Raw genomic sequence first — 20,464 nt, 5'->3', positions numbered from 1 at the left:
AATATAATAAACTTAAACTTAAACTTAAACTTAATATGCCCATAGTTAAAACATTTTGTTTCATTCTGTATTACTAGTCAAATTTAGCTGCACTTCTCCTTTAACTGTTGTTATGTACTGGGCTTTTGTGTTACACCATGTGGGTTGCTGGAGCAGCTAACGGCTCTCCAGCAACCCAGACTGTCTCCTGTCCTGCAATTGGCTAGCCCCAGGCGGCAATGGGTGGTTCAAACCTATTGGCTGCCGCCTAGGGGCTGGACTATATATTGCAGCTGGTTGCAGCCCTTGCTCCAGTACAGTTTCCAGCAAGAAATAAAAGTATGAGTTTTCCTGTACTCAGCCTTGCGTTGTCATTCCTGCACCCAAGAACCCACTATTGAACAATTGTAATCTCCAGTTCCTTGCAGTTCCTTCTAGTGACCAACTTTCAAAGTTTCATCCTATCATTTTTTTAAGAATTCAAAACAAAACATTTTATTTATTTATTTATTTATTATTTAATTTTATTTATATACCGCCCTTCTCCCGAAGGACTCAGGGCGGTGAACAGGGCAGATATATAAAAAATACAAAAATACAAAAGTTAAAAGAAAACTAAACATATGCCCAACTAAAAACAGTAAATACATATATTAAAAATGACAATAAAAACCCAATCCATCCCCCATCAGGCCAGGCCGGCTTGTTCAAATAAGAGTGTCTTCAGATCGCGACAGAAGGAGCGAAGGTCGGGCATCATCCGGACCTTTAATATTCCCATTAATTTAAACTTAATTCCAAAATCTTATTTCAAATTTATCTGGATCTTAGTCCAGTTTTAATTGATTTTAATTTTGTATACTATGTATTTTAATTTTAAATTTTCCCTGTAAACTGCCCTGAGTCCTACGGGAATAGGGTGGTATATAAATTTAAATAATAAATAAATAAATAAATTTGTAATTTTCCAAAATCAAAGTTTTAATCATTTTTTGCTGTTTGCTCAAAAAAATATTAAGCCTTTAAATTGTTTAAAACTTGTTTTGCTAAGGATTGAAGGAAACTCACCCAGTGCTGTAAAACTTGTTAATCAAGTTTCTAATAAATGAAAAGACTTATCAAATAATGAACCCAGTGTCCTTAAAGATGCCAACTATGAATTCAGCAAGATAGATACTCCACCCTCATCTGCCAGAGACTGCGGGATGGATATTCCACCCATTGGAGACTGCTGTTTTGCAGTCTTCTTGCAAGGAGCAGTGGTCTGGAGCACTTTTGGGTGATCTTCAGTCCTCTTCTTACCTGGAGAGGAAATATGAAAAGCCAGTCTGCCTGCTGTTTATTCTGCTGCAGTTCTGCTGCTAAAAGCAGAGCCATTTTCAGTTTGCCATTTCTTTTTCAGAAGTCAGAAAGAAAATTTCTTTAGAAGGACCTCATGGCTTAGCAGGAACTATTTCTATTTCAAATTTGAGTACTTCAACTGTAATTAATACACATAAAATGTTATGTTCTAAGGATCTTCAAACTTTTTGTGCCAGAGAATACAGATGTTAAGAATATATTATATTTACCATCTGTTTTTCACAAGGGGAACAGATGAAGATGATATCCTTTTTAACATTTAGTCTCTGAATCACTTCAGCTTTTTTCTTAGAAAGTGAGCTATTTCCAGCCAAACACTAACCTCAGCCAACGACTCTTACTTTCTACAAATGCCTTTAGTAGTTCTGTCGAGCCTCCAGCATTCTTGTACAAAAAAGATTCATGAGCTTTATGACATTTATAGTTTCCTATTTGTTTATTTAAGGGACGAGGTGGCTCAGTAGGCTAGGATGCTGAGCTTGTCGATCAGAAGGTCAGCAGTTTGGCGGGTCAAATCCCGAGTGCCGCATAACAGAGTGAGTGCCTGTTACTCGTCCCAGCTTCTGCCAACTTAGCAGTTCAAAAGCACGTAAAAATGCAAGTAGAAAAATAGGGACCACTATGGTGGGAAGGTAACAGCATTCCGTGTGCCTTTGGCGTCTAGTCATGCCGGCCACATGACCACGGAGATGTCATCGGACAAGCGCTGGCTCTTCGGCTTTGAAACGGAGATGAGCACCGGCCCCTAGAGTCGGAAACGACTAGCACGCATGTGCGGGGGAACCTTTACCTTTATTTTATTTATAGTTAAAATAATGTAAAATAAGTCATGGAACTAATCAGGTACTAAATGAAGTATTATTGGGAATGCTAAAGGAAAATATTAGTAGCTCAGAGTGGAAATGGTCTTTGGTGCTCTCTGAGCTTGGTTGTTTTCTTGCAGACATTTCATTACCCAGAGTGATAGGGAAATACTATTTAACATCATCTGTGCTAGTGATCAGTGTTAGTCACTGATGATGTTACCTAGTTTGTGTAACGAAATGTCTGCAAGAAAACAACCAAGCTCAGAAAGCACCTAACCCCCCTTTATTGATAATATTGGCACTCATAAGCCTTACTTCATATTCTCTGTGTCTTTCTCAGTCATGTGTATGACAAAGTGCAGTTGGGTGAAGGAAAATTTGATCCTAATTATGTCTTCAATATATGGCAAACAAAAGCATTTTCCCATCACTTCCTTGTCCTTGCCAGAGTGAAAGTTGCATTCTGAACTATGGATGCCTCATATCGGGAATTTCCTGTGTGGCATTTCAAAGGTCAGCTAGACAGTATCACCTATTTATAATATAACTGGGTATGAGAATTTTAAAACCAAGGTAGGATTCCTGCCAAATGGGTGAATAACAAGGATTAGTATGGAAATCACTATAAAGAGGGCAAAATCTGGAGGTACATGGGAGAATGAAAATTTAATAAAACGTTTCCAAATGCAGTATCAGCCCCGTCCGACGAGGCACAAAGAATGTGACTGGAAACGAGAGCTGGTTCTTCTGAGCGACGTTTATTCCGCACCATAGACAGTCACCCAAAGACGAACGAAGTCAGCGTTGGTTGCACAGCACAACCAACGCTGCTAAATAGCTGGCCAGACCCACACCCACCACCATGCCCAAACAAGCCAACAGCCCCCACCCCTCTACTTAAGCACCACCCTCCCCGGTCACCACCTTTTGGTTCCTGCTTTCCACGTGGTTCACCGTTCTGTTCCTCAGGTGCATATTCCCTCAAACCCCCTGGGCTCCGACCCACCACCACTGCATACGGCAAGCCACCCCCCACCCAGGGCAAACTCCCTCGTAGGCGCAGGACCCGACATCCCCACCACCTCCCACAGTTCCCTGAACCACCGCAGTTCCAGCCTGCTCAGCCTGGGCCGCGTTCCATCGCCACCTGTCCTGCGGCTCCTCAGCAAGGCCAGCAGTAAGAGGTCCTCGCGCCAGGCTCGGTTGCAGTCCCCAGGGAAGAGCAAGCAAGGCCCCAGAGCGAGCCGTCTTCGGGCAGGGGCCTCCATGGAGACACTGCGCAGGCGCGCTCCTCCCTGACACGCCGGAAGTCCCCGGCAGTCTCTGGGACAGGCTGGCAGGCGTGCTCCTCCCCGGCCCGCCGGAAGGCCCCGGAGGTTGCTGGGACGGCCTGGCGGTGGCCGAGTACTCCCTCCCCAAGCCGCCGGGGAGCGCCTACCAAGGCGCAGCGTCTGGCAGCTGAGAGTCCGTCGGCCGGGCGTGGGCGTCTGCGGCTGGTTGCGAGGCTGGTTACGGGCATCTGCTGGGCTGCTGGTGAGTAGTCCCGGGGCCCCGCCGAATGTCGGGCCTGCTGGGCCCGACATGCATATCTAGAACCATACAATTTAGAGTAGTTCAAGGTAAAAAGGAAACTCATATTGTGGATTATTTTGGGTGGCCATGGGTACAACTTTAAACCTTAAAAAATCTAGTAAATGCTGTTAGATTCAGGTTGAAAATTTCAAAAAAAACATGGGGGAAATTTCCTACCCAGAAGGAAAAAGGATGCCAACCACAGAAAGTAACAAAAAGCAAGTCTTATAGTTTCTATCCTAACAACAATATCCTATATGAAATTTCTGCATTCTTATTCAGATGGGTAAGAAGTTTCCTTTAGGTTTGGAGCTCTCTATCAAGCGCAAAGCTACATTCCAGTTCAAGAATCCATAGCCAATCTACACAACTGTTGGCATCTCTAAGACTCTCTAGTCAGTGAAATTACAAGACAGAAAATAATTGCCTAAAAAGAAAAATTTGGTGACCTCTGTCAAGATATATATCTGGTTATCATTACTACAATAAAGAAGCATTCCAAGAGTCATAGTGCCTTTATTATTACAAGTTTCCTAGTCTATCACACTCACATTGCAAAGGAGCAGCTTTGAATCATTTGCCCCAAGTCACATAGGAAGCATGCAGACCAACATATTGGATTGTGTTTCCTTTATCTCTGGTAAATCATTCAGCAATTCAAAAGGATCACAACTGGAATTTGTTTCTCATACATCTGGAGAAGACAAGTTCTTGGAGTGCTTTTTCAGACAAGGGACTAGGGTGATCCAACAAAAATATTTTCAAAATCTGCATTTGCGTTTTGACTATAACTTTTATTTTATTTAGAATAATTTATTTAAAAAGTTGCATTAACTGAAAAAGCAGGAACTCATAATTTATTTAGAAAGTTGCATTGACTGAAAAAGCAGGAACTCATGCACTACTTTACTACATAAGAAAGGGCTTTCAATCCAGGGGGCCAAGAATATATTGCCATTAAGTTACTATAGGAAGCGATATACTTCATTGGGTTAAATTAATGGTCTATTTAGTTCTGTTTCCATTCATGGATGTTGTCGGATATAACAGTTCAAAAATATAGAGACTTAGGCAAATTCCACCTTGTTTTTATATGAATCAGTAACAGCTGTAGATACAGGAATAATCAAGACATAATGATGCTTGCTTGTCTTTTCTTGACCAACAGTTACTATTCCCAGTGGCGTAGCGTGGGGGTTGCAGGGGGGGCCGGCTGCACCGGGTGCAACATCTGGGGGGGCGCGCTCGCACTCGCAGCTCTCTGCCCCTGCCTGGCTCAGTCACTCACTCTCACTGCAGTGCTGGCTGTGCGAATCCGATCCGAGCCACCGGGTTGCCGCCCACTGTGGAGGGGGGGGTGCCAGACGTGCGGTGCGGTGCACGGGTTAGGGGGCGCAAATTACTTGCCTTGCCCCGGGTGCTGACAACCCACGCTACGCCACTGACTATTCCCCATTCACCTATTTCAGCTTGAGTTCACTCATACTACAAACAGACAAACACAAACACACACACCCAACATCTCGTAGCAAATTACTGTAAGAGCAAATTACTGCAAAAGGTATGCCATTACACTTTTTATAAACTTCTTATATTTAAATTTCCCATCATTCTAGTTCTTAACTTACATGTCAAAATTCTCTTTCAGGTTTATTCAAGCCTCAGGAAATTTATATACTGTAAGATGGGCGTGATACCTGTCTTTATGGTTATCTGTTCTTTTTGTTATCTGTGCTTTTTGGATATCCACAGTCTCTAAAAATAAGTTTTCCATAAATTGATCACAGAAGCTAATTCAAAATCTAGCAGTGATCTTGCACACTTTCTTGCAATTATTAAGGTTAGTATTTTATTAGATATGCACTTATATCTCAAGATAAAACAAGACCTAATTCTGTGTTCAGTTCCACTATCATTTTAAAGCTCATCTGAACTTACTTTTCTTTTATGACTGATTGTGAACCTGCACTATTGTACAATGAGATGGACAGGCAGAAATACCTGCTTAAATCAGCTATGGGGTTGTCTAGAATGTGGCTGACCAGAGAATTTACCTACTTCGTGAACTTTTTTTTTTAACAACCGTCCTCCCCTCCCCAAACCAGCTATACAAGTAGTCCTTGACTTACAACAGTTTAGCTCAAACTTTTCTTCACTTTCATTTCTCAATTCCCAACTGAGAGATAACATCCAGACATTTCAGGAGGAAGTATTCACATTTGTCTTAATAGTTTAAGTTCCCCAAACTCCAAATATTTAAAACATAAACCAGCTGCTGTTTTCTTGTATTTCTGTTTACTCTCAATTCTGCAGAAATCAGTGAAATATTAGCTCTATGTAGGCAGGGAATGGACTGAAATAAACAGGTCTTCGCTTGGTCCTGGGGTAGTCCTTTGATGCAATTATTTTAAAAAAAACCATCTCCTTCAGAATGTCCTGACATATTCTCATTGGGATGTTGTCTTTACTCCTCCCTTTTTGCTCTGGCACTTCAAGTGAGCAAGCTGCTATCAGCCCCCTGAATTCATCAGTCAAGATTGTAATTGCAGAAGAATGTTGAAGAGGACTTAGCAATTAAATAAGAGGCATTGCGGCACTGCCCCTGGCTGAGAAAGCAACAACTATCATCAAACGGCACACCTAGAAAGAAAGTATAGAAGAGACTCAGCACCAAATAAACAGCCAAAGATGTTAACATGGAAAATGGACAGCTAGAATTACATTTCCTACTCTTATGTGCAAACTCTGGTTTCTGCTCTGCTGTAATACATGCATTATAAGATCAAGTAGATTTATGCTATTGACTACATTAAAAATCTAAAATGAATACCCGGATACAGAAAATAAAATTACATTCCACTCTGCGTGTAAAACCTCCATGAATTTCTCCTATTGGCTGAATTCTTCTTTAAGCTGCGAACATCAGTTTATTACTAATAAACTAATAAGTAAATTTGTAAGGAATACATTTAGGCTCAATCTTAAAATATTGTAGTCCAATGCTATTATGTTAACAATCTCAAAACGGCATTACTTTTCCCCTTCAAAAAGAACAAGCCAAAACTATTATTTATTTATTTATTTATTTATTTATTTAATTTATATACCGCCCTTCTCTCAAGAGACTCAGGGCGGTTAACAGGGCAATACGTAAAAGACAAATACAAAAGTTAAAAGTTAGCCATGGGATGTGACAATTACAGGTAGTCCTTGACTTACGACCACAATTGGGACCAGAAACTTGGTCATTGAACAAAGTGGTTGTGAAGTAAATAGCCCACATGACTGCTTCACTCAATGACCACAATGACCTGGCTCTTCCAGTTGTGATTATTAACAATCGTTTGAATTGTTGCGCAGATGGAGTGAAAGAACTGCCTGCTGAAGGAAGGGAACTCCTGGGATGTAGAAATGGAGTCCAGATCTTTGGATCCAAGCTTTGTTTCTCCAACCCAGCGTAGGATTTCCCCTCCCATCTGTGCATGGAAAGGAACTCCTGCATTGGGCTGGAGAAGCAAAGCTCAGATCCTAAAGATTCAAGGTTCATTTCTGCAGCCCTCCACATAAGTTCTCCTCTCCATGGAAGATGATTTCTATGCTGGAAAAATAAAGTCTTTGGGTCTTTGGAATCTGGACTTTGTTTCTCCAGCCAAGCACAGATCTGAGCTCTGTTCCTGCCTTTTGCTACAGGCAGAACCTGAAGATCCAAGCTTCAATTCTCCAGCCTAGCACTGGAATCCCCCCTCCCCTCTGTGTATGGACATTCATTGGTTCTGCACCTTCCTTAAAAGTAAGGTAAAGGTAAAGGTTACCCTGCACATGCGTGCTAGTCATTTCCAACTCTAGGGGCCGGTGCTCATCTCTGTTACAAAGCCGAAGAGCCAGCGCTTGTCTGAGGATGTCTCCGTGGTCATGTGGCCGGCATGACTAGACGTCAAAGGCGCACGGAACGCTGTTACCTTCCCACTGTAGTGGTCCCTATTTTTCTACTTGCATTTTTATGTGCTTTCGAACTGCTAGGTTGGCAGAAGCTGGGACGAGTAACAGGTGCTCACTCTGTTACGCGGCACTTGGGATTCGACCTGCCAAACTGCCGACCTTCTGATCGACAAGCTCAGCATCCTAACCCACTGAGCCACCGCGTCCCTTCCTTAAAAGTAATTCTCTTTAAATCAGACTATTCTCTTTTTTATTTGTTTCCAGGTGTTAATATACAACATTTGTTTAGCACCACTTTTATGCTCACACGTTCATTGGCTGCTGTGGACCTAAACTAACAGGCACTCATTCAGATCGTTTGACAGACGTATTAGCTATGTAGCCATAAAAAAAGAGCACAGAGCACAGAGAAGAGCAAAGAAAAGCTATGGCTGTCTAGTCAGACTGAACCATCAGAGAACGGAGAAATGGGTGCAGATGAATCCACACTGATCGATGCTTATTTATAAAGTAAGATGAGATTTCCAAGCCAATAAGATTTTTCCCCCCACTGACTTTGCATGATCCAGAAGCCAAATCAGGTACTGATGGAAGGAAAGATAGACTCTGCTTATGACTCACACACCATAGTATTCTTTTCCCTATCCCTGCTGTTGATACTCACACAGAGATCAATTTTTGGGTCTCTGCTTTGCCCGCTTCTTCTTGCTGCGTCCCTTGAGTCTCCTCCTCCTTTTGGAGGAAAGGTGGGGAAAAGAGTGGGTGGGAGATAAGACATTGCAGAGAGTCCCAGCCTCCAGAATCTTTAGTAATGCCACTTACCTCCCTGACTTCAGAGCATCTTGTCGGGGCCTGGGGGAACAGAATTAGTCACTTTTAGCATATGGTGGTATCTGCCACAGGCATACAGAGCACTTAGAAGATGTGGAGCTACAAATCCAGTCAGGAGAAAGGGCAGATTCCCTAAAAGAGTGTCCCACAGCCTGTGCTCCTTAAATATAGTTCATGCTACACTGCCTTTACCATCTGTGTGCCAGATTTAGAAATTTCCAGTGACTTTGATGAGGGCAACAGTGGGCAGAAAGGCTGAAATATAGAGCAGAATTGGGAAAGCTTTTGACATTTTCTAAGAAGACCAGAACTACAATAGGACCACATCACTCAAGAATGCAGAGTCTGGATTTTCTGATTTTTACTGGGGTTCTGCTTTACCAACTTCTGTTCAACTTCCTTAGGAGTTCTCTTGCAATGAAAAAAAGAGAAAACCCTATTTAATTTCAACAAGAGTAATTAGAGAAGGCTCTGAGGGATGCCCCCCTCCAAAAGCCTCAAGTATAACAAGGCTTTGTTTGTTCAGCCTTGCTTTAGAGTAATAAATGAAGTGTGAGATGACATGTCTGTAACCGGATATGTTAGTTTTACAATGGGTCTTCCAGGAATCCCAACAAATGCCTAATAATGCCACTCTGCAAAGAATTGGCTTACATAGGGAGATTATATCTTCATAAGAAATTGGGAGCTGGGGGGCGGGGAGGATTTTAGGGGGAAAAAACCTGAATGTTTCAAAAAGAAACACTTTGTTAAAAAGGCAAAGAAAGCACATAGCATGACCATCAATAGCTAAGAAAAATTAATAGTGCATATCAGTACCCAAATTTTGCCAGGAGCTCTTCCATTCTGGGTAGTTCTAGAGCGGTGTTTCTCAACTTTGATAATTTTAAGATGTGTGAACTTCAACTCCCGATAGTTGGCTGAGGAATTCTGGGAGCTGAAGTCCACACATCTTAAATTTGCAAGTTGAGAAACACTGCTCTAGAGGTTTGATCAACTTGATGCATAATTATCTTTGAATGCCAGAACATGAGAGGGACACAGGCTGTTCCTTCCTTTTTTAGTGAAGATAAGGTATCTGTAAAGGTCCCAAATGTAATGGAAAACATCTGAATTAGAACAGCTGCTACCTCTGCCATATTTCATCACATGTTGTCCAGCTTATTAAGCAACAAGCATGCATAATAATTGCAGGATGTCTACATGCTGATCTTCTACTGGAACAGAAAATATACAGACTGTAGCACTTGGTAATGAATTCAGGTTCCTAATAATTTTGCCTTAATTCTTTTTTACTTTGTTTTTTAAAAAACACATTCCTAAACTCTTCAGCAGAATTATGAAAACTTTTTATCCAATTCAGATTAATTCTGTTTGCATGCTAAATTCTAATGACTTTAAGGAATGGCAAAGTAAGAGATTTAATGATTCTGCCAGGCTCAATTCCAATGAAATCAACAAAATCTTCTTTCTGAAAAATTCTATAAAGACCAACTGAGAATTGCATATTTGGGCTCACTAAGCAAAGATAGAAATATCTATAAGGGAACACTTTGATCTCTCAGAAACCTTAATTTAATCTTACAACTGCTGATTTGGATATGGGAAAAACAAAATTAAGTTTTGAAGAACCCAATGAAAATATATTCCTTTTAATCAGAGGATAAAATATGGTGGGGATTGGTAAATATTATTATCATGATGTCAGTCGAAAACAGTACCCCAATTAGAGTAACTGTGAGCCTAATTTATTTCAGAACACTGATATGTATCTGGGTGATCTGCTATAAACCTGGTCAGGTTTTGTGACTAAATTAATTAACATTAACAATGCAAAAGTTTCTTTTTTCTCTCTCTTACACCATGATTATGGGAAAAGCATCTCCAATGGAAAACCTGATATTTGTACAAATGGATAGATAAGCTTTATACTGGCACTAATCACAAAACCATATATGTATTTTTAAATTTAAAGCACAGTTGCTGGAACTGTGTTCCAATAAAAACTTGAACCTGTGAAATAAAGTCTGCCATTCTGTAATGTATTTCATGTGCATTCATGTGCATAATTTTGTGTGACACTAACAGAAAGTCTAAAGTACCAGTTTCTGAAATATAATAGGAGATGGGTTGGTGGGGTTTATTAAAAGCCTGCTTTCCCTTGTTCCCTACTTTGGATATTGTGAAGCACCAGATGCACTTACCAAATGCCACAGCAAAGTTGCTCACCTGCATTCACATTTCCTGTGTTCAGTAAATGACAACTCCATGAAGGGGAAATGATTCTCTGGGTTGATCTTCTTGAGCTGAAAAGGTAAAATATAAGTAATTTGTTGAGCATCTTTATCTCTTTTCATTTCTCCTATTTGGCCAAAGAGCAGACTCTGTTCCTCAGAGCCATAGATTAACAAAGAACAATGGGTTTTTCTTTCACATTAAAGGGAAGGTTTTTTTGGCAAACTGTATCTATGGGCCAGACAAGACAACATGTTAAAAGAATTTATGCATGTAAACAGTGGTATGCTGAGAAATATTTAATAACTGGCTCCATTGGCACCACTGCTACCGTTCCATCACAGAACAGCTGATTGGCACACAAGGCATCAAGGCTCAGATCTGCTCTCAGCCCATAAAATTCCAGAAAATTTAACAATCAACTCTCAGAAGCCAGTAAGAACTGTCTCCAACACACCACTGCATATACTCCATTACATGTAGAGCCATGTAACGTATCTGAATTTTATTTTTAAAAATACCCCAGGAGGGAACAACAATAAGCAGAATTTGGGCAATGTTGGGAGAGTTGTTTTTAATTTTTTGTCACTACATCAGACTTCCAGAGAAAATGACCTCTCTGAAGTTGCTGTTTCCTGATGGGGCAAATAGTTATTTAGCTAAACAGCTGATATCGCCTTCTAGGCAAGTAGCAAATTCGGGGAAAGCAATTCTTACCATGAGGCAGATAGAACTCACCACATCTCCACACCTCCTACTGGCAGTCCTTGCTCACTGACTGCCTTGTTAAGTAACTATTCAAAATTACAACAATTGGGGGAAAAATCACTACCAATCCTTGCATTTATGTCTGCTGCAGTGTCCTGCGGTCATGTGATTGCTGCTTTGTGCTTGGTGGCTTGTGTGCATTTACGACTGTTGCAGCACCCCATGATCACATGATCCTCATTTGCCAGCTTCACAACTGGCTTCCAACAAGCAGAATTAATGCAGAACACAGATGTGAAATTATAAGCCATGGTCATATGATTCTCTCACTTAAAGATTGTTGTTCTTAATGAGAGAGTTGCTGGTCCCAATTGTAGTTGGTAAGCAAATATTACGTTGTCCCAATGTTATATAAACAGATACACACATCCTTAAAGTAAAAAGAATACTATACAAATTCATACATAAATGTGTCATCCAGTCTGGTTCTAAGGCAGATGTCAAGTTTCCGACGTATGGGCTTTTCAAGTGACTCTGAGGCACTGCTGCTAACATCGAATGTTATTGCTTGACAACAATTCCTTCATCTGACTCCATGGCAGAACTGCTTTTGTTTCTCTTAAGACAACATTTCTTAATGTCAGCAATCTTAAGATGTGTGGACTTCATCTCCCAAAATTCCTCAGGCAGCATACTAGCTGAGGTATTCTGAGAACTGAAGTGTACCATCTTACTGTCCTACACAATGGAGTTGTAGGGTTTTGAAAAGATGGGAAAATAATATACGTTTTTAACCAAAATATTAAGAACAGCTCCAGATGTTCATTCAAAAGCTATTGGAACCTCGCCACAGAACATTAGCTTCTTAGCAGCAAACTCTGAATTGCATTTACATGAAACAAACAAGCATTGGCAGCTAACTGCAGAGAAGATGAGGAAGTGACCCCGTGCTCCAGGATAAGTGGAACTATAGTGTTCTCACCTACCTCCATAGTGATATTGGCCATTTCCACTGGAACACATTGCAGTGCCTCATCTCTACAACATCCACAGCAGCGACGCAGGGAAACACAGGAAGGTTTGAACACATGCTCCACTTCATGTGGGTATTCTGATACAACACTGACCAGTTTTTCCAAGGGCTGGCAGGAGCTACGATTCCAAACATCAAAAAAGGATACCACTACAAAAGAAATGAAGTATAAAAGTAAAGTATTTACTTGCCAATTCTTTCATATATCCATTGCAGGAAGTACATGTAGGAAGCCACTGTGTCTCTCACTTGTATATTTGTCAGACTGCACTAGAATATTGTGTCCAGTTCTGGGCACATTTTAGGAAAGATTTTGACAAGCTGGAGTGTCTCCAGAGAACAGCAACCAAAAAGACAGGGGTTCTGGAAGGAAAAATCTTTGAAGAACATTTGGAGGTGGTGCGTAGGTGTAGGCTGGAGAAAAGACTGTGGGGAGACTTGATAGCTGCTTCAAATATGTAAAGGACTATTATGTAGAAAATGGGACAGAATTTTTCAGAATTGTTCCAAAGAAGAGGACAAAAATAATGAGCTTAAATTACATGGGTGTGAGTTTTAGTCCAACATCTGGAAAAACATTCAGTTGGCAACAGCTGTACAACAAGACTTCCTTTGGAGATGGTAGAGTCTCAGTTGCTGAAAAGCTTTAAACAGAGGCTGGGGATACTATAGCAATAGATTCCTGCACTATGCAGGGAATTAAACAAAATATTCTCCAACATCCCTTACATCTTATGACTCTGTGACATTGCCTTGCCTCTGTTTCAGTACCATTTCCTCAAGGTTAGCAACATGTCATTCATGAGTATTAGGGATCCAGTGCCCCTTAAAAACGATGCCTCTAACCTCACAGATTAAATTGCAATCATTTTAAGAGTCCAATCAAAATTCCTCCAAAAAAGGAGGAAATATTGAAAAAAATCCAAGTTTTTATGAGCTCTCATTCCCTGACCTCACCCAACACACTTTTTTTTGAAGGGCAAGAATCATTACTCATTGCACAATGATGTCTGCCAAGTAAAAAAAAAATGCTGGATTTGCATCTATTGAATAGCCACGGTTCTTTAAGATGTTGAACAAGGGTCTTGTCCATTAACCCTTTGAACCTTAATCATTTAACTGTAAATTGTGGATTAAAACAAGATCAGTTATATTAAAAGTAACGCTAAACTAAGTCTTTGCAGTTAGCAAGATTAAAAAATATATTTGCTGGGAATGTGAAAATTATTGGAACAATGGAAAATGGAGGAAAATCTTGCACTTTGTTCCTATTGCTTTTCCCCCAAGAAAATACTAGTTGAGCCATAGTGTTTTTCATTCTTTATTAAATCAATTTCTACAGATGACAACTATTTCAGACCTTATGATCTAAGTAAACAAAGTAGTAATTGAAAAAGGAAAAGGAAAAACTTGGAAGGGATTGTAATATGAGAAGTTGTAGACTAGGTCAAGGGATTCTCAAAAAAAGGTGAGGGTTTCTGAAATAAATCCAAAGGGTTGCATCAGAGCACATAAACAGCTTCCAAGTCTCTTCCCATTACTGTATAGATTACACAGACAGACATATACAGCATAGTCCAAATTCACACTATAAGAGAAGGTCATGCTTCACATGTTTCATACTCACCTGCTCTCTCAGTAGTGCTGTTCTGAAGAACCACGTCTTTCTTCTGGGAATAGAGGGGAAAAAGGGGGGAAAGGTAATTTTTCCAATACATTCCAGACATAGAAAGGTAGAAAGATTGACATATCATGCCCCATAACCCTTCTCCAAGATATTTGGGAACTGTAACAACCAGACTTTTCAGTACAAATGGTTTACAGCTGAGAATCCTGGGAGCAGCAAACTTAATTCATCTCAGTGTCTACAAAACTGAATTCAGAGATAATTGACAGTCTTATTTCATTAAATAAATTATAACACAAGGGAAGTGTCCATTAATTTCATCTCAGGGTAGTTCAAACATTCATTCATCCATTAACAACAGGAGAAGTCTAACTATGATTTGGTAAAAAATCTAAAAGTAGAGACAATGCCTTCCAAAGTTCTGCCAAGCTTATTCCAGCAGAAAATAAAGATAGGAAAAATGATCCTTGTCATACTCTTCTCACTTACTTTTATGTTTTCCCTCTTGGGAAGGAATTCATCATAGCAGCAAATGTTTCTCTGAATACTGGGAATGGGTCAAGAAAACAGGATTCAATCATCCCATAGGTGGAGTCCCAACATACTCAAGGAAAATTGCTTTTTAACATGTTATCAAGATCTGAGAAAAAGGGTCCTAGACATTTGTCTGCGAGAAGGTTTCTAAGACTGTATGTCCCACTCTCAAATCAGCTCTTTCCACCTTCAGAATGGAAGATTTAAAATAATCTATGGATTTATTGGATGTCTTTTCATGGTTAGTTAAGATATGTGTAGTGCTATCCCCAAAAGGGCTGCTGGAGTCCGGATTCTCCTGGCCCTCTTGGTATGGCTGCTGGTCCACAGTGGTCCCACACTCAGGCATCTCTGATTGTCTGAATCACGTGGGGAAGTGGTGATTAGTCCCTTCCAACAGGCGGGTCATGTGATGGGATGGTGATCAGCCTCTCTCAGGCTGCCTCACAGAAACCTGTCCTATCCCTATCCCTCTCCCTCTCCCCCAGGCTTGCCCCACAGAAGCCTCTCCTCTTCTATCTCTTTCTCTCCCTCAGGCTTGCCCCATAGAAGCCTCACCTATCCCATCCCCTTTCTTCTCTCAGGCTGCCCCACAGAAATCTGTCCTATCCTATCTCCTTCTCTCCCTCAGGCTTGCCCCACAGAAGCCTCTTCCCTTCTATCCCTTTCTCTCCTTCAGGCTGGGGCAAGCCTAAGGGAGAGAAGGGGATAAAAAGGCAAAGGCTTCTGTGGGGTAAGCCTGAGGGAGAGAAGGGGATAGAAGGGAAGAGGCTTTTATGGGGCAAGCTTATCCCTTTCTCTCTCTCAGGCTTACCCCACAGAAGTCTCTCCCATTCCTCTCTATAGCCTTCCCCCTCCCTGGCCTTTTTTTCCCCTCTGCCCTCCCTCAGCTGGTGCCCATGCCCCACCATAGGCCTCAGCAGAGCCCCAACTGCTCTCTGCCTGACTCCTCCTCCCAGGCATCTCCTGACGCTGCCTCTTCAGCTCATCCCACCCCCGCTACATATGGATGGGGAGATGGTAGCAAAAGTCACCAGGCCAGATGACCCAGAATTATTTATTTTTATTTATTTTGGAAAAATTATATAGCCACCTACTCATTCACGCCAACTCTAGATGTCTTACAGAAAATAAAACACAATATAGAAACAAATAAAAATAATAAAAAATAATAAAATAATAACTGCGCCCTCCCCTCTTGGCAACAACACACACTCATATCAGCCGTTTAATGGGCTCCATCCTATTCTGGGTTCCCCAGGCCCTCTGGCAAAACCACATCTTCAAGACCTTCTGAAAGTGTCAGAGTGGGGGCCAATCTAATTTCTGGAGGGATGATGTTCCAGAAGAAGGGAGCCACCATGGAGAAGGCCCTTCTTCTGGGCCCTGCCAGATGTACCTCCTTAGGGGATGGGACCGCAACATTCCTTGCCTCCCCACTCTAGTGAGTTGGGTAGATGTGACCAGCAAGAGTCGGTCCCTCAGATAACCTGGTACCAAGCCATGAAGAACTTTAAAGGTGACAACCAGCACCTTGAATTGCATGTGGAAACAAATTGGCAACCAATGCAGCTCCCACAGGAGAGTTGACACATGTGCACACTGAGGTATGCACAAAACCAGGTGGGCCATTGGTATTCTGAACCAAACGGAGCTTCCAGATGCTTTTTAAGGGCAGCCCCATGTATAGCGTGTTGCAATAGTCAAGATTAGGGCAGAACACTACTTGTGTTTCTAATCTGATGGAATATTCTAAAACTATTTACTGTCTCAAATTGATGAAGGATGTTGTTCCCTTGCCAGCATAGAAATAACTTTTAACTACTAGTCAAATTAGTTTCTGTGTATGCAGTTGTCCTTCATGGGAAACAGCAAAATGTCTTGAGTTAGCTCTGGCATACACATACATAGAATAAGAGAAAATCACTACTCAATCAGACATATAGAAGAAAACTTTCAGATTCAGCATCTGTCATTTTTAACAGTTATCTTGCTATGATTCATTTGATGATGTTATCTTGTCTTCTTGCAGTTCCCAACTTTGTGCTAGAAACACTAGGTGTCAGTCTAACACACAGTTTCCCATATCTGGCCATTATAACATTTATATAAGAGTGGAGGAAGATTTGAAGAGTCCTTAATGATCAAATGGAATGGAAGAAAGGAAGACAAAGGGACAAAATAGAATTAAATCCTAGAGATGCAGCTTGATAGCCCTAAGATTAAGATGAAAATAGCAATGTGAAAAGAGTATGGTAAAAGAAAAACATACTTTGGATTAGCCTCTACATACAGAAAGATTATTTTTTCCCCAAATTTTGTTCAGTCAGTTGATGAATTTGATGGTTATAATTTTGAACTCATACTAATTCATAACAATGTTCAATAAGAAATGCTTACATAAGCACAAATACAGCTGTATATAGTTGAAATTTAATAATTTGATTCCCTGCCCTCCATAAAAATGGAAAATGATCAGTCATTTACATCAAATAACAAAGGTTGACAGCAATAATCCATCATTATCTGTTTTATATGTACATTATATTGATTTAGTTAGAGAATAAATCTGTAGATTGTTTGTATATGCTAAGTAGCACTCTGGATTGGCTAGCCATCCAATATTACTGCATTTAAAAGTTTTTTCAGTCAACTGAAGTTTGATCCAATGAATGATTGTACTGAACTACTAAAAATCTAAGGCATTCCTACTGGCTAATACTAATACTTTTAGAACATGGGCTGAATTTAATCCAAACCTGCCTCAGAAACTAATGGATTTTTTTTTGCAATCTGATTCTGTCCAAATGCGTTAGATTACAATATCCATTACAATCTCCATTACAATCTCCATTACAGAGATTACAATCTGTGTGACCAGGCTGGTTGAGCTGAAGAAAGCCAATCTGGTGTCAAGGAGCAGACCTAGGCTAGAAGGCACTCAGCAACAGTCGTTTCTTTTAAGGAGGGTCAGCAGTTCCAACAAGAGCCATTCCAACAGTTCCGCAGAAAAATCAGTCACCTCTTCTTTCTCAACTGTATTCAGCTGAACATTAAGCAAACCAACTTTCTTAAGTTGCTTTTTTCCTTCTTTCCTTTCCTTTTCTTGTTGTACTATGCCTGATGTAGGATCAAACCAGGTTACTATCTGGTAAGAGATCAGTTAGAAATGTCAGGGGGTGTAAGCTATCCTGAGTAACAATAAGATAAAGGCAGCAATGACAAATCACTTGTTTAATTTTCATGAAAACAACACAAAAGTGTCCATGTAGGTATCAGGAATCTAGTTCAACTTGGGGAAAAAAATTCAAGTTGTAGATAGTAAAGCTATGAATAACCCCTTCTCACCCTCCACTGCATGTAACCCTCTTATTTTTTTAGAGCATTTCTTCCAAAGCATTTGTGAAAACATACACCACTCTATTCCAGAAACCTCTTTACCCTGTGGTGCTTTTAGCCAGGCTGTTCTTGGCCTCAGGGACTTTTTTGCACAGGACTCCCCTGGCTCCATTAACTAATTGTCTGTGTGTGGACTTAACAACTTTACAGATGAGTTAAAAAGAAATACTTGGGGGGGGGGGGATAGCAAAACATCAGCTGCAAAGTGAGCCGGGGTGGCACAGTGGTTAGAATGCAGTACTGCAGGCTACTTCTGTTGGTCCCCAGCTGCCTGCAGTTCAGCAGCTGAATCTCACCGGCTCAAGCTTGACTCAGCCTTCCATCCTTCTGATGTCAGTAAATTGAGAAGCCAGATTGTTGGGGCCAATATGCTGGCTCTGTAAACCTTAAAGAGGGCTGTAAAGCACTGTGAAGTGGTATATATGTCTATGTCTATTGCTATAGAGATAATTGAATTTCTCCTTTGTAAAAGCTTGAAAAATCTACATAAAAAGAGGATTCCATGTTCTGCACAGTAATATGGTCCTCTGGTTATCGTATGGGTCTGGAATCTGCATTTCACTCATAAGAAATTGTAGAGAAGGTTGGAAAAGACATATCCATGTGATATTGACATATCATACTGTACGTCAGTATGATACCAGGGCAGTTAAAGAATGTTAACAAAACACTATTGAATTTAAACTTGAAATTTGGTTCTCCATAAAGTTGTGCCCATATCTATATCAAAATTACTGTATCAATATTTTCTAAATTGAAGATTGTGTTGGGAATTGCCTCCACCCCTTTCTCCAAGCCTGGTAGATTCTATATCCTGCCCTACCACATCAAAAGTTTTATCCAAGTCCCCACGTCTGCTCTTCAGTGCTGAAGTTCTACCTTGCAACTTCTGAGCAGATCTTACTCTTTTTACTCAGTACTTCTAACCACCTCCTACCTACACAACTAGGCTTTCAGGTCAGATGACTTAAAGTTACGCACATGACGATGGGGAGTTTAATTGGGTGCCTTGATGTTCCGCTCTTCATCTGTGAAACACTTGACAGTGTAGCTTCTACAAATCTGAGACCTGAGCAAAACGCCTCCGAGCTCCGAGCTCCGTTCCAGGTTGGTTCTTCTCGTTTTAGTAAAGAAAGAAAAGCGCCGACCGCCGGGGATTTTTCGCCCCATCCTCTCCGAGAAAAGCAGGCAACACAATCGCAAGCCCCACCACCAGACCAAGGCGTGCGACATGGGAAAGTAGCGGATTCGGGCATCGCACGCCCAGCAGGAACACTGGGACGCGAAATAGCAGGCTACGGCACCCCCCCATCCCCACCCTCCAAATCCGGACAGATCTATCCCGCCAGAGATCGGGAACGACTAATTAGCCGGTTCCGACGTTCACCTTACCTGCGCGCCCACCATATGCAGAGCAAGAGCTACCAGAAAACCTCGGAGAAGTTGCATCGCGGCCGCCAGCTCCTTCCACGCCTGACCTCCAGGATCAATCAGTATAGACTATATTACTGCCGGCTTTCGGAAGCCTCTGGGGGCGAAGCCAAAAGCGTCGCGCTTCCCGGATCCTCCGGGCGGCTTCCGCGAAGAGCCTCTCGTGTCTCGGAATCAGGTACGAATCCCGCGCGCCGAGCGAGCAGCCGCTTCCAGCACGCCGCTCGCTTCGCTCCGCCTGAGGCTGCAGCGACTGGGAGCAAGAGCGCGGGTCGCTCCTGTGTTGCCCCCGGGCCATGTGAAGGCTGCCCGCCTTCCTGCTCCTCCCACGGCCCCTGGCACTCCGCCCTCGCTCTCTGCCGCTGCAGCCCCGGGGATCTCTGGAGGGCGTTTCCGGTGGCCAGCCGGGATCGTTTGGCTGAGGTAGCGGGCGCGTTGCGAGAGGACTCTGTTGCGGGAAAGCCTGACTTACTCCGCCGGCAAGGTCCGGCCTGATAAATCTCCAGGGTTATTGAACAACGCCTGCCTGCTCCGAGCGAGACACGCTGCGCCACAGTCGCCGGCCCCAGACAGCGCCGATAAGTGCTTTCCTGAACTATATAGCCTGAAGAGTTACCAAGGAATTCCTGCTTGCCGTTTATTGATGTTCACCTTCCCAGCCTTCCTTCGACATGAGACGTTTTTAAATAATGCCTGAGGTGGAGCAATAGTAGCGTCTGCTCACAACAGAGACACAAGTGCAAGTTATCTCATTAATCAAAGCCCCTTTTCAGAATAAGATAAAAATAATTTTCACCCACCTCTCTTTGTCCCTGCTAGAAGAAAATTAAAAGATAACAGAAGGGATAATTATCATTTCCTGATATTTCAAGATAGCTAAGATCTGATGCCAAGTAGCTATTTTTATTCTATCTTATGTTCTGGCTGTCCCTGCTAAGCAGAGGATGATGGTGGTGGTGGTGATGATGATGGTGATGCAGCAATGGGTTAGATTCGATACTGTAGAGT

At 41.7% G+C, this 20,464-nt stretch overlaps 1 protein-coding gene across 3 annotated transcripts; it reads right to left on the bottom strand.

Annotated features, from left to right (window-relative positions):
- Positions 1 to 5,179: 5,179 nt before the first annotated feature.
- Positions 5,180 to 20,028, bottom strand: PGF (placental growth factor). Of its 3 annotated transcripts, none has more exons than XM_083369195.1 (7): positions 19,418 to 20,028; positions 14,093 to 14,135; positions 12,419 to 12,615; positions 10,719 to 10,795; positions 8,481 to 8,510; positions 8,323 to 8,390; positions 5,180 to 6,359 (listed from the first exon to the last, which is right to left on the bottom strand). In XM_083369195.1, exons 1-6 carry the CDS (start codon positions 19,472 to 19,474, stop codon positions 8,330 to 8,332), a joined length of 465 nt encoding a protein of 154 aa, XP_083225321.1. In that variant the 5' UTR covers positions 19,475 to 20,028; the 3' UTR covers positions 5,180 to 6,359; positions 8,323 to 8,329. The 3 variants fall into 3 exon arrangements, with proteins under 3 accessions (XP_083225321.1, XP_083225323.1, XP_083225322.1); XM_083369197.1 differs by having other exon boundaries at positions 12,560 to 12,615; XM_083369196.1 differs by lacking the exon at positions 8,323 to 8,390.
- Positions 20,029 to 20,464: the final 436 nt, after the last annotated feature.

The sequence above is a fragment of the Vipera ursinii genome, assembly GCF_947247035.1.
Source record: "Vipera ursinii genome assembly, chromosome: 1".
In the NCBI taxonomy this organism is placed as follows: Eukaryota; Metazoa; Chordata; class Lepidosauria; order Squamata; family Viperidae; genus Vipera; species Vipera ursinii.
The sequence above is the reverse complement of the archived record's forward strand: the minus strand, read 5'-3'. Positions and strand labels throughout refer to the sequence as shown.

Coding starts and splice junctions, on each gene's coding strand:
- PGF (XM_083369195.1), bottom strand. CDS start 19,474: ATGCAACTTCTCCGAGGTTTTCTGGTAGCTCTTGCTCTGCATATGGTG. Junction 14,136..19,417: donor TGCATATGGTGGGCGCGCAG/GTAAGGTGAACG, acceptor CTCTATTCCCAG/AAGAAAGACGTGGTTCTTCA. Junction 10,796..12,418: donor TGGCCAATATCACTATGGAG/GTAGGTGAGAAC, acceptor TTACCTTTTCAG/CTCAAGAAGATCAACCCAGA.